The 17,595-nt window shown below is 42.2% G+C and overlaps 1 protein-coding gene across 5 annotated transcripts in view; it reads right to left on the bottom strand.

Moving 5' to 3' along the window:
- Positions 1-2,750, bottom strand: part of SRGAP1 (SLIT-ROBO Rho GTPase activating protein 1) — a 277,168-nt gene extending 274,418 nt beyond the window's left edge. For 2 of the 5 annotated variants that reach the window (XM_053662053.1, XM_053662052.1), the window contains exon 1: positions 1,798-2,750. In XM_053662053.1, coding sequence (XP_053518028.1) covers positions 1,798-1,864 — 67 coding nt within the window. In that variant the 5' untranslated portion in view covers positions 1,865-2,750. The remainder of the gene's footprint in view (positions 1-1,797) is intronic. The other 3 variants (XM_037140307.2, XM_037140309.2, XM_037140308.2) reach the window with 2 other exon arrangements.
- Positions 2,751-17,595: the final 14,845 nt, after the last annotated feature.

Here is a 17,595-nt window from a genome sequence, read left to right as displayed (position 1 = left end):
GGGCTGAAGGGAGTAGAAAGATCGCTTCTGATGGGATAGAATTTGTTCCAAAAATGATCTTCACCATGCTCATAATTTGTCCTTGTATTCGGTTTGACAAGACCCATATAAAACTTTGCAACACATCTCATTTGACTGGTTTTTAATTAGTGTAGAGGGTCTACATTCTCAAGCATGTAAGTAACCATATAACTACAGAATTCACACTTGAAAGAAATTAATTATGAGAATATTTTTCAAATAAGAACTTGATCATGGACAAATGATCTTAGAGCAGAAATAACTAAACCAATACTAGGAAGTTCATGCAGCAGCAAAGCCAGACTGCCACCCATGGAAGACCTGCCACAAAAGAGCCACGTGGGAAAACTGCACAGAGGAACAGTGATAATGAACAAGAGTTCTCCCTTAGAATGGGAGGTTTTAAGCTGTGTTGGGCTCATTAAGAAAAGAAAGGCTATGTTCACTCCAAAGTTTACCTGTCTCTAAAGAAATAATTACTTCCCTGTTAATAAAACGTCCATGTCAATAGAGCCAGTTCCTGTAACTATAAATTGTCTTAATTACAAGCAGATAAAAATCTTCCTGAGCCATGTTTAGCTTAACTCCATCGTAGGGGTCAGCATAAAGGAGACATGAGTCCCTGGTTTGCACATGATGAGCTGGTCTAAACCCAGACTCAGGTGACAGAAGGTTGTTCCCCCACCCACTCCTCTCACAGGACTCCAGGCATTTTCACAACTTGACCATACAAAAGAACACCCAAGGCAAGTACAGGAACGCCTTTTTCAGTAGCCCTTCTGTGAGATTGTAGCTGTACAAACACAGGTGTCTACAAAGCAATTTTGATGAACTTTGTATCGAATATTCCAAAGAACAGTAGCAACCTCCGCATGCCATCCATTGTGTCAATAGAGAAAGCTACCCTTGAGAGACCACAAAAGAAAAAAAAACAATAAACAAAGGTTTATGAACCACTTCAACAGCTACATAAAATACTTGTTTTAGAGAGCAATATATTTTTCAAACCACAAAGCACGCTAAGCAAAAATGTTTAATTAACCTTAATTGGGTTCCTCACTTGACAATGTAAATGGATGGAAACTACTACTTAAGTATTCAAACCTTCATTTTACATGCAAGTGGCTTCCAGCAAATGATAAAGCAATATTCCGGTGTGAGTGTGAAAGATGGCAGTGAATTCTGGTCCTTCATAAAGGAGGAGTCAGATTCCACCAGTCCCCGGTTGGTTTAACTGCCAGGCTTCCAGGGAATTGTTTTATAAAAGGGGGCCTCGCCCTAATAAATTAAGAGTGAACAGTGGAAATGTCAAAACTGCCTGCTCTCAATGAAGCTCTAGACCACTTTGTGTCCAGACTTCAGAAAAATGACTCCTAAAAAAATTTATGTTGTGACAATGCTAGCATTTTAAAAGAATAATAAGGATGATGATGATGATGATTTTGATGATAACTGGGAGAAACTACATGGGCTGCCTGACGCCGGTGTAAGTTGCTCAGCTGAAGGTGATGGTTAAGTTAAAGCCAGTTCTCTCCCTTTTGGAGGTGCGCGCTTGTCAGCCAGGGAAAGCCACCAGGTTTCCAACTCCCGGTGGGTTTGATGGGACTGGATTAGGACTGGGATTGGCTTGTTCGAAGACCGTGGCTCAGCCAGGGGCTTGAACTGTCCCTCGCAACATTTCTCCAAAGCAAACCCCAAGTTATAAATGCAACTCCCCGAGAGCACAATGACAAAAAAAGCACACAAAAGGAGCAAGGCGGCCGCTCCCATCCTTACCTTTGACTTGACTTTCATATTCGGCTATGATCTCTTTGTCCTTTTTGAATCTGCTCGGAGTGGACATTATCCAGCTGTTCTGGGTTTGCTTTCAATGGGCAGGTTCGGTTAGGAGGTCACAAAGCAGTCTCCTTGCAAAGGCGGAGAGTTAGACTCTCACACGCCGGGAACCCAGAGGCAGCACCGACAGGCGGTAAAGGAGGGCGGAGGGGAGGAAAATGGGAGCGAGCTGACTACTAGATTAACCCGGGCGCTGGCACCATACTCCTCGTATAGAACTGCCGTCGGCGATCCGGAGAGAAGCCCGCGGCTCGGAGCCGGAGAGGCCGGGTGCGCAGGCAAACTCCAGCGAGCGAGTGGCGGGGGGCGTCTCCCTGCTCCCCCCACCCGGAGCCACTTCCTCTACGACCGCTGGGCGGACGCGGGGTTAGCGCCGGCGCTCCGCACCATTGTTAGAACCCGCACAGTGCGCTCGGGGCAGGGGCTGGACCAGCGCGCGAGGGCGGGTGCCGGGCAACGCGTCCGCCTCGGGCGCAGCGACCCTCCTCCGTTCCAGCTCCAGACGCCGGCTCCGGCGCTCAGTGGTCCCGCCGGGGCTGGGGATGCTGCTGCCGCGCCCGGCGCTCTTGCGTCGGCAAAGGCTGTTGCTGCCGCCCGGGCGGACAGAGGGAGTCACAGTCCCACAGCGAGTTCAGTTGAAGACAGCAGGGCGGCCGCAGCGCCGGAGAACGCGTCCTGGGCGCAGCCCCGCCGGAGTTTAGGTCTCCAGAGCCCGCTCCGCGAGGGGCCTCTGCCTCCCCGGCCAACCGGCGCCGAGGCTGCCTCCTTCCCCTCGTCTCCCTTTCCGCTGCTGCCCCCAGGAGGCCGCCGGCGACACTCGCAGCGGGAGGAGCCGCGCCCCCAGTGGCCGCCAAGTTGCCGGCTCGACCACAGCCCGCGGCTCCCAGCGCCCGGGGAGAAAGCTGCGGGGGGCGGCGGCGGGGTGGACCGCGCGGGTTTGCGAGAGGTGGGGCGGGGCTCGCGGGAGGGGACGGCGCGGTCGCCCTGGCCATTCTCTGTCCCCGCCCCTCCGGGTGTGGAAACGCCGGGCTGGCCGGGGAAGATGGACGCCTCCTGTGGCCAAGCGCAGCCCCGCCCCATCCCCCCGCGCTCCCAGCGCTACGCTCCGCGCGCGCCCGATTCGCATCCCCAGCTCCTGGGAAACCCCTTCCCAGATGGGGGCGGTGTTTTTGGCCAATGGTGGTAGATCTAAAGGGGTTTCCTCTCAGACTGCACTGCAGAAACCCAGAGTCGGATGTCTCCATGACAGAAAGGATGTGACCCTGAGATGTTGGACCCCCGGAGGAAAGCTGGAGACTGAATGGTGACCGATGTGGCTCTTAAAAATCAAAGGATGACGAATCTCCTCAATGGAAGCGTAAAAATACCTATCTAAAATACAATATTTTCCTCCTCCTAGAAGCAGCTCAGGGAGCTAGGATGGTGGGAAAGGCGGGGTGTGGGAATAAGTCTCACCTAGGAGGTCACTAGATTTTTGACAGGATATATTTGCCGCTTGTGACCTTTCTTGAACTTTCAAACCCCTCTCAAACATTGTGGGCCTGATTTATCAAAGTGTTGTGTTCAAGGGCGTGCCCGGTATGAAATTGTTTTCCCTGCAAGATCTGAAGAGAATAGGGAATTTTAGGCTTTGACTATGCATTAATGTATCCAGAGATAAACTTTCAAGTTCTTCCTGTGGACCAAACACCAAGCTAAGAGTTAGGGATTCAGTTATTAGGACCCTGCCCTAAACCATCTCATGGTCTACTGTATAAGTAAATAATTTCAGGCAGTACAGCAGTGCTGCAAGAGAAATACTGCCAGCTTTGGGAGCCTCGAGGAAGGAAAAATGGACGGAATAAGAGATTTGGAGAGAAAGGCTTTCTAGAGTAGTGGTACTGGAACTGGATTTAATGGATGAATAGTGAGTAGTTTGCCATCCCAGAGAGTTATGGGTTGCATTCCGCAGAAAAAAGGGGGCCGAATACTCCAGACAATTGTAAATGGAGTTAGATGTCCTCTGATAGGTGAAAAATAGTAATATATATATATACATGTTTCAACTGATAATGTGTGCACATTTGTTCTTAATTGTACAGCTTCGAAAAAATCAGCAAATCCTTTTACTTTATAACAACAGAATAGAATGTAAGGAAAAAATTAAAATTTTAAGTTTTTTTTTTTTTCCATTTTGCCACACAGGTTTACTATGGAATCCTGAATACCCTAATTTCTTGTGTTAGAGTGTAGGGTGAAGAGCCAGAATATTGAAAGCTGAGGCTGGGAAGGAAGGTCAGGGCCAGCTGGGAGAGGCCTTCTATGCTGAGCTCTTGGACTCAGTTCTGCAGACAGCAGGGAGCCTTTTAAGTGCAGAAGTGTCATAATCACAAGATAACTGTTGGCAGTGTGGAAAAATGGGATGGGCCCGGGGAGAGAGAGATCAGAGGCAAGCATCGTGCTTTGGTGATTACTGTAGCCAAATCTATATGTGATTCATATCATCCATCCATGGTGCTACTGGAATTTATTTTATATTTGCACTCAAGAAGTGCAACTTATTGTTATCTCAGTTTTAATCTTCTTTGAAAGAAAGCTAATATTTAAAATTTAGGAACAGTATCTTCATTATATTTGATGTCATCATGGTATCCAATAAGAGTCAATAAATTTTTGGAACGTTAATATCTCAATAATAGTACACGCCATTTCATTGTTGCTGAGGAAAGCATTTTGCAGACATTCTTACAAGAATCCTACAAGGTGGACAGCATTGTCCTGATTTTACAGATCTTACAGATGAACCCGGAAAGTTCAATAAATGTGTAAAGGCCTGCTGAGGCCAGAATTCTACTCTGTATCAGCTTGCCTCCAAAATCAGTTTTCCTAATTTTCAATCCTGCCTCGTCTGAACTTATGGTCCCTTTAAACATGTGAAACAGGTTCACCTACAGTGAAATGTGTGTGACTGATTCGTGGTTTTCCCTCGGTGAAGCTCTTCTGATCCAGCCACGCAGTCTGATTAACAGGTCAATTATTCTTTTCATAGTTTTCTCTTTTTCTGGTTCTCCTTATCTTTCCCATATTTAAGAGTCCATTTCGCCTCACAAAGCTAGACACGGAGAATGCCTCTGACTTAAAATCCAGAGAGCCAAGGAGACCAAAGTTTGGGAGACAGGCAACTGTTATTCTAATTCTGTGACTTTGCTCCACCTTGTGGTAGCTATTTTCTTGGCTATAAAACTGGGATGGCTATTTGCACTTTGCCCCCTAAAGTTTCTACCCCTGCCACACTCCCACTTTATAAGGGGCATGTTGTGAGAAATTTGAAGGGCCTCGTGGTGGGATCCATATGACATATTGATCCACCCTCTTGCTAGTGTTTTTCCTTCAGGACCGCTCCAAGTTTCCAGAAGTAGAAATGACTATACCCTCCGACCATATGCCCTGGAGCAGGTAGGGATCCTAGCAGCCACAAAGTAAACCACACATCATACTACAGTTTCACTTTGGCCCAGTGGTAATTTAAATCATATTTCAAAAGTTAAATACAGTCCTGGCTGGTGTGTCTGAGTGGACTGAATGCTGGCCTGCAGCTTGTTTCCCAATCAGGGCACATGCCTGGGTTGAGGGCTGAGTCCCCAACAGGGGGCATGCCAGAAGCAACCGCACATTGATGTTTCTTCCCTTCTCTTTCTCCCTCCCTTCCCCTCTCTCTTAAAAAAAAAAAAAGCCCTGGCTGAGTGGCTCACTTGTTTGGAGCATCATTGTACTCCCAAAAGTTGCAGGTTCAATTCCTCATCAAGGCACATACCTGGGTGGTGGTTTCAAATCCTGGTCAGGGTGTGTATAAGAGCAGCTGATTAATGTTCCTTTCTCACATTGACCTCTCTCTCTCTCTCTGTCCCATTCTTCCCCTCTCTAAAAATAAAAATGTATCCTTGGGTGAGGATTTTTAAAAAGTTAAATACAAACACATTGAAGACTCAGTGCCAAACTCACACAATTATTTAAGCTATTGTTTCAGTGTCTAAGAATTTCATGATTGAGATAGGCCATCCTTCTACTTTCCTTTATGTGAGGGATTTGTTCTCCTCTAGCTGTTGGGATGGAAAAGTGGATGTGGCCCTGCCAACCTCCTATGTTTTGTTCTTGGATCCAGCCAGAGCAGCAGAACAGCAACTGTTGTGCAATCATGTCTTCTGTTGTTTGGACTTCTTGACCCCCTGGCTTCTCAAATGCTTGCAGCAGGCCATTCAGAGAATTGCATTTTGCTACCATGTACTGGGGCAGTGGGTTACAAATGTGACCTTCCCATTAGTCACCTACATCAGAGTCACTTTGCAGTCTGCTTAGAATTCAGACCCATGGGACCTCCTCTACACTTAAAGCCACACTTCTCAACTTTCATGTGCCCACAAGTCACCTGGGAATCATATTAAAATAAGCTTCTGATGCCTTCTGGAGTGAGGTCTGAGATTCCACATTTCTAATAATCTAAGCCATGCTGATAATAATGCCATTAAGACCACACTTTGAGGAGCAAGGACCCATAGGGTCCAAATTTTGGGTGAGGGGGAATTCTCCATTTGATTCTTCTGAGTCAGAATCTTTGCCCAAGGCCAAGGGGTAGTAAAAGAATAGCTTTACAAAAGATTTGCTGCCTTCACTCAAGTAATGTTGACCTTGTTAAGATTTTTTTGTTTTCAATTTAATGTAGCTCTAAGAAACTGGACTGTTTTCTCTTCCAAGATAATAAAAATTTTGTTTTAACCTTCTCATGTATAAAATAGAGATAATAATAACCGAAATAGGTTGTGGTAAAGAGTAAATGCAAAGTGTGTAGAAAGGACTTGGTACCAAGGTACACATGTAAGTGCTGAGTAAATGTTGGTTGTTCTTGTCATTGTTGTTTTTATTTTGGTGCAGCAAGCTAACTTCCAAGTTTGTAGCAAAGTTTTGGCAATCTTGAAGGATCTTACAGCATGTTTATCTGTGTCTTATTTATCTCATTGTTTAAACCTCCTACCTTAATGGAAAATTGACTTGGTCTTGATGGGTTTATTTTGTAATTTATTAGTTTACTTTGTCTGCATTTCCAATACTCTACCTCAGATCTTTTATAGAATGATTTCTATAGTCTATTCAGTTCTAATCAACAAATATTTATTATCTGTTAATGTAACAGAGTGAAATTCTTAGCCTTCTGACTCCATCTTGTTCAGGCCTTCTCTGTTCCCATGCCCTTCGGGTCAATAGTTTCTGCTTAGTCTTGCTATAGACATGCTACTCATTAGAGGAATTCTGCTTGCAGCTTGAGCAGAAAGGTTTTTTTTCTTTAAGAAACTAGAAAGTGCCTCTTCCAAGGACATAAGGGGAGCATGTACAAAACTCTGTTTTTCAAAGATTTACAGGAACCTCATGCCCAGACTCACATCAACTAGAGTTGATCTTCCTCAGACCCCTGCTGGAACTCAGTGTCCGTGGTCGTTAACCACCTATTGTACCTTCTGTTTTCCCCTTCCCTTGACATAAAAGAAGACCAAATTCTGTCTTTTCTTAAGATAAACTTGAGACACCACTTGGGCTCCCACCTTCTTGGCTTGCTGGCTTTGCAAATAAAGTCGCTCCCCCTGCTCAGCACCTCTTACTTAACTTACTGGCTGTTGTGTGGTGAGTGGTATGAGCTTGGACTTGGTTGTACTAAGTTGAACTATCAGATATTGCTGATATTTGGCCATTTTCAACATAAAAGACAGCAATGTGCTATAAATCAGCGAAATAGAACACCACACTCTACAATGGTGTAAACAAAATTCAACGATTAAAAACCTACTTCCAAACATTCAAGTGAAGGCTCAGTCGAACCCTGCCCAGATCTACAGAAATCCCACTCACTCATAGGTTGGATTAATCCAGTGTGACTTGCCAGGTAGTCGGTCCAGAAATATTAACTATTGTTTAAAAAAAAAACTTGGCTCATAATGTAACAACAGCTTGTGGAAATGGACCGTGCAAATAACCATTTCCCCTTTTCTGGCATCAGAGTAGTAAAGAAAAGCTGTCAAGAGATCTTGCCTATTTCATTCTGACAGGTTTCCCTCACTCTAGGGAAGAGAGTGTGGGATGCGACAAGGAGGGCAAGTTTAAATGAGGCCTTGGAGCAGTCGTGCAAGAGATGCTCAGGGGAGCAGCAGGGAAGAGCAGACTGAAAAGGAGGAGGTGGAGAAAGTAGAGGTCACAGGGACAGAAAAAGCAACAGAGAACAATAAAATGAATGATTCTTTTAAAATGTTCAGTTGTATCATTTAGTTCCTCTCCCCCCCGAAAAAACTTGTCTCTGATTTTCAAGAAAACTTTTCAAAGCTAAAATAAATCAGGGCTTTTAAATACCTTTAATTTTCTTTGAATAAAATGGCTTTATAATATTTTTGATCAACTGCTCTAAATCACCTGTTCCATTTTGTACAAAACAGCAGTAAAACAGACTTTGCTATGTTCACTCTCACATCCATAATTTTCAGACTCCCACACATAACTCTCTTCTCATCAGAGTTACTATTTTTTGCTTTGAAATCCTTCTACAACTTCCTGTGTGGCTGCTGCACAATATAAGCAAGATATGAATATTCAATGAGCACATCCTGATAAAAGTATAAAGCCACCACTTCTAAAAAAATAAAAATAAAAGATGGTATCACTCAGCGGAAAACAGCCAAAGTTAGGCAAGAAATGGTAGCTGCAATTCATTTGTCAGACTGAAAGATGGTTTAGTGTGTGGAGTCAGCTCCAACAAAAGGATTTATTATTCCAAGAAATGGATGTTTTCTAATGCTTATATTTTAGGAAATGAATGACAGCATCCTTCTTTCTTGACGTTACACCTTAGCAACACACACTTGAAGGTTGCCCGATTGTGTCACCTGAGTACAGAGTCATTTTTCACTTTACAAACAGATGTGCTCCTGGTAAGGGAACCAGGAAAGGCTGGGTTGGTAACTAGAACTCTGTTTAAATAGAATGGAGACATTTGCTATTGAAAGAATCCCAAGGTGTAGTCTTTTGTAAAGCAAAGAACATCTTTGGAAAATTACTAGTCTCTGTTCTAATGTTTTGGTATAAAATTGAACTTGTATATATTAGGTCTTTCCTTAAAGTGGTAGTTCTTAAACCACTCAGAACCAATGCTGTCTTTAAATTTATTTATTTATTTGTGTAGTTTTTGTGGCAGTTGTGTAAGTTTACAGAGGGCAGAGAACATAAATTTTGATCTCACATAATGGAATTTACTACAGCAGTGATACGCTAACAACTATACTTATACTTGATAACACAAATGATTCGTATAAACATGATGTTGAGTAAAAATAACAGAAACAAGTCCTAACAAACCACATGCAAAACAAAACCACTTTTATAAAGTGCACAAACATGTATAATCAATAGTATGCATTCAGGCATACATATATATAAATTTTTTAAAAGGACAACAAAATTACACATAAAATTCAGGGTAGTGGTTACTTCTGAAAGGAGGAAACAGGCATCAGAAAGGGCAGCATGGTGGTAGGTGCAACTTACTGGGTGGTGAGTTTACGGGTGATAATTACAGCATTATATGTCATAAGCATGTATATATATACATACATATACATACACAGATTGTGTGTATGTGGCTCTATTTTCATTTATTTGTTCTATTTTTTGCTGCATATATATATATTTAAATACAAATTAAAAAATGAAAGAAAGGGGAGAATGAAGGCGAACCCATTCAACGCTGTTAAGGTTTATTTATTCGTAACTCACTAAAGGTCTGTTGAGCAGATTCTACATGTGGGCATCGCGGTAGGTGCCACAGATCCAGTGAGGACAGGAGACAGTCCTCACTGTAGGCTTACATTTTAGTGAACAGATAGAGGAAGAGAAACTTTTTCTTCTCCTGGATTCGGTGGTTTGAAACTCTTCAGGTTTGCTCCTATCAGGAGATCCATCCTGAAGCGGAAGCCCAGAGACACAGGTGTGGAATGGAGAAGTGCAGCCACACCTGGGGCCATGTTTGAGGCTCTAGACCAGTCTGTACCAGGCTTCGCCCAGATTGCTGGGCTTTTGTTCCTGTGAGTGAGCAGATTCTCCTGTGTGGTGGATGTTGTTCTTTAAGCTGGGTCGAGATGTGTTTTCTGGTGTTCACAAGATAGCAAGTGTCAATGGACTCAGCCCGTTGCCGGGCGTGGCATTGCTGACTCAGGAGATATGCTGATTAATTTATTTCCCAGTGTGCAGCTAGTTTATCATTTTCATAGGACTTTCATATGCCATATGGGTAAAAAGGGTCAACTAGATGGAAACTTGACTTTTGGCAGTGCGCACACTACGGTATACACAGATATCAATTTATAATATTATACACTTGAAGCTTTTGTGATTTTATCAACCAATGTTACCTCAATAAAAACCCCAACCACCCCACCCCCCAAAACCAAAACTACTTTGTAACAGAAAAGCACAAGGGACTTGTGTATGGTTGTCCACTAGCTGAAGTCCCTGGAACTTGAACACAGGCCTCTGGACCCTATGTCCTGAGAATTTTCTGTTAGCCCTTAGGGACCAATGAAGTCAAGTTCACTGATACAAAACTCCCCCAGGATTGGTCAATTTACACGGGCATCCAGCTGAGAGTGTAATGGAATTGCATGCTCTCATTTTATTTTAAATGATGAACTATTCCACACATACAGAAAATATAAAGAATAACAAAATAAATATCCATGTTTGTTTTTGTCAAGCTTTATCAAATCTAATATGCTGTATTTGCTTTAGATCTCATTTTCTCACTCTTTTTTGAAAGAAATAAACGTTGCTATATCATTACAGCTCCTGTGTGTCCCTCTGCCAGCCTGTCCTTCTCTAGAGGCACCTTTACACAAAATCTGTGTGCTATCCTTCACATGCATGCTTTTATACTTTTAATACAGGCATACGTACTCAGAAGCAGTATGTAGTAGCAGTGTTTAAAACCTGTAGCACTACTGGAGCTCCAGTGGCACAATTGATTAGCGCACAGAACTTGTGGAACATGTAGCACCACAGAGCAACAGAGCAGTGATACAAGTTGCCCCACCCCAATGAATACCTGAGACTCTGCCCCAGACAACTTAACAGGTGCCTTTTCTACAATTGGCCACACTACTAACACAGGAAGTCAAAGCAGCTCTACCTAATACATAGAAACAAGCACAGGGAGGCTACCAAATTGAGGAGATAAAAAAAATATGGCCCAAATGAAAGAACAAAACAAAACTGCAGAAAAAGAACTAAGCAAATGGAAATAAGCAACCTATCAGCTACACAGTTCAACACACTGGTTATCAGGATGCTCCAGGAACTCACTAGGCACTTCCACAGCATAAAAAAGACCCAGGCAGAAATAAAGGTTACACTAAGTGAGTAAAAAAAAAATCCACAGGGAAACAACAGTGGAGGGGCTGAAGCTGAGAATCGAATGAACAATTGTAACACAAGGAAGGAAAAAGCATTAAATCAGAACAGCAAGAGGAAAAAGAATTAAAAAAAAGACAAGGAGAGGCTTAGGAAACTTCTGGGACACCTTTAAACGTCCCAACATCTAAATCATGGGGTGCCAGAAGGAGAAGAGGATGAGCAAGAAATTAAAATTTTATTTGAAAAAATAGTGAAAGAAACCTTCTCTAATTTGGTGAAGGAAATAGGTATACAAGTCTGAGAAGCACCTAAACAAGATGGACCCAAAGAGGACCACACTGAGACACATCATAATTAAAATGCCAAAGATTAAAGATAAAGAGATTAAAAGCAGAAAGACAAAAACACAGTTACCCACAAAGGTGTTCCCATATTACTGTCAGCTGATTTCTCAAAAGAAACTTTGTAGGCAAGAAGGGACTGACAAGAAGTATTCAAAGTGATGAAAAGCAAGGACCTACAACCTAGATTATTCTATCCAACAGAGCTATCATTTAGAATGGAAGGGCAGACAAAGAACTTCCCAAGCAAGGTAAAGCTAAAGGAGTTCATCATCACCAAGCCATTATTATATGAAGTGCTAAAGGGAATTATATAAGAAAAAGAAGAAGATCAAATCAATGAACATTAAAATGCAATAAATTCACAATTTATTATATAAATTCAATTATATCAATAATTGAAGCTAAATAACAAGCTAAGCAAACAAGGAGGACAGGAACAGAATCAGATATGGAGATCATTTGGAGAGTTATCAGTTGGGAGGGGGAAGGTGGAGAATGAGGGGAAAACTGAAGAAATTAATAATTACAAATTCGTAGGTACAGAATAGACAGGGGGATGTTAAGAACAGTATAGACAATGGAGTAGCCGAAGAACTAATATATATGACCCATGGACATGAACTAAGGGTGGAGGTTATCGCTGGAGGGAATGGGGTATTGGGTGGAGGGGTCAAGGGGGGAAGTTGGGGCAACTGTAAGAGCATGATCAACAAAATATATTTTAAAATAAAACACGTAGTGTTAAAGTAATATAGTGTTGTTGTTTTAAAACTTTATATGAATAGTGTCATACAGTACACATCACTCTTTAATTTGCTATCTTCTATTCATGTATTATTTTTGAGATTTGTGGTAGGCAGGAAAATGCCCACCCATACCTGGTGCTGTGCCACCCTACCCTGGGATTTCTAGTCCTAATTCCTGGAACCTGTGAACAGGTTACCTTTCATGGCAGAGGGAAATTAAAGGCTGCAGATGGAATTGACCTTAAAGGAGGAAGATTATGCTGGATTATCAGGGTGGGCCCAATGTAATCACAACGGTTTTTCTAAATTAAAGAGAGAGGTAGAAGGGGGAGAACCAGAGACAGGGCAGCATGAGAATGGCTCAGCATGATGTTCCTGTCTTTAATGTTGCAGAAAGGATGCCACGAGTCAAGGAAGGTCAGTGCCCTCTAGAAGCTGGACGAGACAAGTAAACAGACCCTCCCACACAGCCTTCAGAAAGGAACACAGTCCTGCTGGCACCTTGATTTCAGCCTAGGGCGCTCCCTTTTGGATTTCTGGCTTCCAAAAATATAAAGGTAAAAGTATGTTATTGTTTTAAGCTATTAAGTTTTTGATAATTTTTTAATAGCAGCCATAGAAAATGAATACGAGATTTTTATATAGTCTTAATTTATTCATTTTAACTGTGATGTAGAATTCCACTGTATGTGTTGCCTAGTCTCAAAATTTTATTTGGGAGATTCAATCATGGTGCTGCATATACTTGTAGTTTGTATAGTTTCATTAGTTTTATATTGAATACTCATACCACATTTCATTTCTCTTCTGTTGATGGACATTTACGTTGTTTTCAGTTTTTCTGCTGTTATAAACCATGTTGCTATGAATATATTTGAATTTTTTTCCTTATGCATATGGGCAAGAGTTTTCCTATAGGGAGGTGGGCAGGCAACCCTCAGGGATAATGAGTGTAATGCGCAGTCAGGGTTTTCACTTAAGGGGAGTGGAACTGCTGGACCGCAGGACTGTGCATCATTAACTTTACTGCATGTGCTAAACCGCTCTCCAACGTGGTCGTACCCATTTCAACTCTTCCAGCAGAGCCTGAAGGTGCCCAAATTTGACTAGATTTTTGCCAATATGATGAATCTAAACTGGCATCTCCTTTTTATTTCTATTTGCATTTCCCTGATTACTAGCAAGGATGAACATGTTTACATGTGTTTATCGGCTGTTGGTCCTTCCCCTTCCTTGAATTGTCTGAGTAGTGAAACAATGCAGGAGACACACTCGCTTGTACAGGATGTGTGCCCATGAGCGTGTAACTGGATCCCCATGGGCTTTGATGGTTGTTTAAGCAGGACATATTCGACTTCCATAACGTTAAAGTACACAAGGAACTAATGCATGCATTACATTTGATAAAAATTAAGTAATCACATTTATCTTTTCACATTAAGAATAATTTAAGAACTATTCGAGTTCTGAGAAACTTGAATACTGCTCTTTTGACAAAAATGTCCTACTTTGGGGGCTTCTGATCGTGCAATCAAACTTGAATAACGCAGACCCATCTTTCATTAAATAATGAACACATTCTGGATTCTAATCAGTTCATTTAAAAAGAATGAAAAGCTCCTAACAATGGATGTTGACTTGATTCTTACATTTTGTCAAGGAGAGACTTAACAAAAAAATCATGCCTGGGCGGTGGTAGCTGGGTGCTCTGTTCAATGGTTCTAAAATGCAGTATGGGAGACAAACGCTCACTCAGAAAGTCTCTCCATCCAAAATTCAATAGCATTGTTTTTCCTGGTTCCATACAATCCTCCTGTCCTCGGTTGAGAAGTACCAGAAGCAAACTCAGGAAACCATGGGTTTCACAGCTCCCTCTTCTGGACAAAGCGGAAATCGCACCATGAATGCCATCCATCTTCCACAGCTTATTATAATGAAAATTTTGTTTTTGTATTTCTACTTTATAACCCAAATCTATAAAAATATATATGTAAAAATTTCAAAGTGATATAAAGGGTGGGCAAAAGCAGGCTTACAGTTTGTGTGGAAAATACAATTAATAAATAATGATACAAGTACAAGCAATTGTGGATGTACTTTTGCCCCACCCTGCATTTTGTGTATCTACCTACTGTCTCCCATCCATCTGTTACAGACAGAACTATATAGGTAAGCACTTGATAGAGAATTTGGGTTGTTTTCTTTCTCTCTTTTCTCCTAAGTCTGTGTGACAACAAAGCATTTTAAAACGTTATCAACTGGTAATTTATTCTTGATGATGTCTTTTCCTTATATACCGAGTATTCTCTGTTTTAATGCTGTCAATGTAAGAAACATCCAAACCTGCACAGAATTTTTGTAAGAATTTACTCGAGGCAGAGGGTGCACCTGGAAGCAAGATCTCAACAAACTGAGGAGAAGGCTTCCTAGAATGACCATTTCACATTTACTGAGATTAAGGACTGAGAGCAAATAGGTTTTTACGTGTGTGTTTTGGAAGAGAAAGATAACAAACACAGGTCTAGTTATATAGCTTAACATGCATGACAGATATCCAAGTAGAGCTTGAAGAGTCATTTTAGGACCAGTGACCCATAGTCAGATGCCAAACGACTCGAAGCAGAGCGGGACTCTAATTCCCTCTGAGGGTACTGAGGAGCTACCACCCCAGTGAACTGATTTTCAGGGATCCTTCCTGTGATGAATTCACTCCGATGGAAGGAGAGGACTGACACCCTTTGCCTGCAGTCAGTGGTTCTGTAGCTCTAGAGGCAGTGAACTTGCCAGCCTAGCACCCCAGGAGCCTCAGTCTCCTGAACTGGTGTGCCTGGAGGGTCTCAGGCTCAGCCGATTTTAGAGGGGGAAAAATGCTGCCCCTGTGTCCCTTTGCTGCTACTGAAAGATGCCACTAAATCTATATATCCTTTAAATTCAACTCAAGACAAGTCTGGAAGCTTTACTCTGGGACAAACAGATTTTTCTATGAATTCCCATAGACCTTTGTAAACACATTTATTGGAATTCTTAGCACAAATATTCTAATTATTTATATAGTTCTCTCTGCTACCAGGACAGAACTTTTTTTTTTTAATTTACATTTCAATTTTTATTTTTAACATTTAGGCAAGTTCCTGGTACATAGTGTATGTTACAAAATATCGGTATTTAATGTATAAATGCAACTCTGCTGCCTGGTTACTTCCTGAGCTGGAAAATTATCTGGTGTTGATAGAAAAGCAGCCTGTAATAGTGGGGTCCCGCTCCAGCATTGGTCTCAAACTGAATTTCTGATTTAATGAAGTTTGAATTCAGACCTGGACATTTTTTCTGGAGCTTCAAACTTCATGGACTGCAACTTTGTAACAGAAACCAGAAATATTTAGGTAGATTTCCCACTAGTTCTAGAGGCAACTGATGGCTCAGAGTTGGCCTCTTACTAAGTTATTCACAAACTCCCTATGGTAAGAAAGAATGTGGGAGGACACGAGAAAATTTCCTTCCATGTGATTCACTTACCTTGCCCATGGTCTTGACATTTCAAAGGCTTTGCTGGCAACAAATACATCAATTCAGAGAGCATCCTTTGAAAGGATTATGGGCAACAGCAAGTAAGACATAAAGAGAAAGATGACCCAGTCTTGTTGGTGAAATGCAGTAGAGACTTCTTTAACCTAGTCACAGAAGAAGTGTGTTAAAACCTTGGACCTGGAAGCACTCCTGTTTCAGGAAAAGACAAAACGGGGACTCAGAGATGAAGTGCAAGGTCATAGTTTTGGGTAGGCTCTTTGGGTTTAGAAGTCAGCTCAAGTAACCAGGAGTGAAGAGGGATGAAGGTTCAAGAAAGGAGATAATTCTGAAGATACACAATGGGGAAATAAAAAAGCAATCTCACAATTCACCTGTACTGGAGCTGGAAACCCACAAGGCACCGTCACAGCAGCTCTCGGGCAGATTTCTCTCGTTGAGCTTATTCCTGGCATCGTTGCCTCTCTCACAGCCCCGATCTATCTCATAGCTCCTACTCCACTGCATCCTTTCTGTTTCTGCTCCTGCAGTTGACTCCGAGGTTCTCAGTATATCCTAGTTCACCAAGGCTCTGAACTAGCTGTCTGCCTCAGTTATTATTTTCCAGTACTAATGTTCAGGGTCATCAGGGAGCTTATTGATAGGGTACCCTTGAATAAAGTGTCCATAGTTGTCACTTGAAGTGTGTCACAACAGAGGAGAGAAACATAGTATAAAATGGCTCTGTACATGTGGCGTATTAGCAGGACCAGTTTCCCCAGAGCTGAGTAGGGCTGGGTGGGCATGAGTCTTCACTACGATGTTAAGGCAAGGTCCTTCATCTCCAGGCTGCCAGACCTTCTGATGATGTGGAGACCCCTGTGTAAGCTCCAGGTCCATGAACTTGTGGGAGAATTTATACCTACTGAATACCTATGGCCATTCAAACAATGAGAGAAAAAAAAATCCCATCATTAACAATGATGTTAATCTTCCAGTTTCACAGAAATTAAACCACGGGATTCCTGAGGAAATAATAAGCCAGGCAAAGCAACAAATGGAGCCCATCTGCCCCTGGAACCCAGGGACCTGAACATACAGACCACTCTTTGGCCTTAACCTAAGCTGCTGCTCTCCAAGGGCACTGGGCAGCCTTTGCAGGAAGTCCGCTTCTGAGCTGGCTAGTCTTTCTGTCCTTCAGTGACAACTTCTATGGAGTTTAGGCACTAATTTTCTAGTTCTTACTGCCCTGGGCCATGGCTTGTATGAGTTATGGCCAATTTCTGCATCCAGACACCCACCTCAACATAACCTAACAAAGCCCGAATCACCTAAAAGTCTAGCTTCACATGATTTGTCCATATACATTTCCAATATGGCATGATTACTCCCAAATTATGTAGACTAGGATGTGATAAAATATTTAAACTTAACCCTTAGTAAGGGATGAAAAATGAAATAGAAGTTATTGTTTATTTAAAGTTTACTACACATATTGGGTACTTTATCCATTATTTGTTTCATATTTACAACTTACCCTATGAGGTACCATTCTCTCCATTTTACACAGAAAGGAACTGAGACTGAGCAATTAGGTGGCTTCCTCAAGGTCCCCAGGTAGTAGGTGCAGAGGCAAGGTTTTAACTCGGGTTTTGTCTGCCTCCAAAGCCCCATCTTTCCACTTACACAATGCTGCTCCCTTCGAGTGGGTTTAATCGGTGAAA

Source organism: Artibeus jamaicensis, unplaced genomic scaffold (assembly GCF_021234435.1).
Source record: "Artibeus jamaicensis isolate MK-2021 breed Jamaican fruit bat unplaced genomic scaffold, CSHL_Jam_final contig_233, whole genome shotgun sequence".
Lineage (NCBI taxonomy): Eukaryota > Metazoa > Chordata > Mammalia > Chiroptera > Phyllostomidae > Artibeus > Artibeus jamaicensis.
This window is presented reverse-complemented; position numbering and strand designations above follow the sequence as displayed.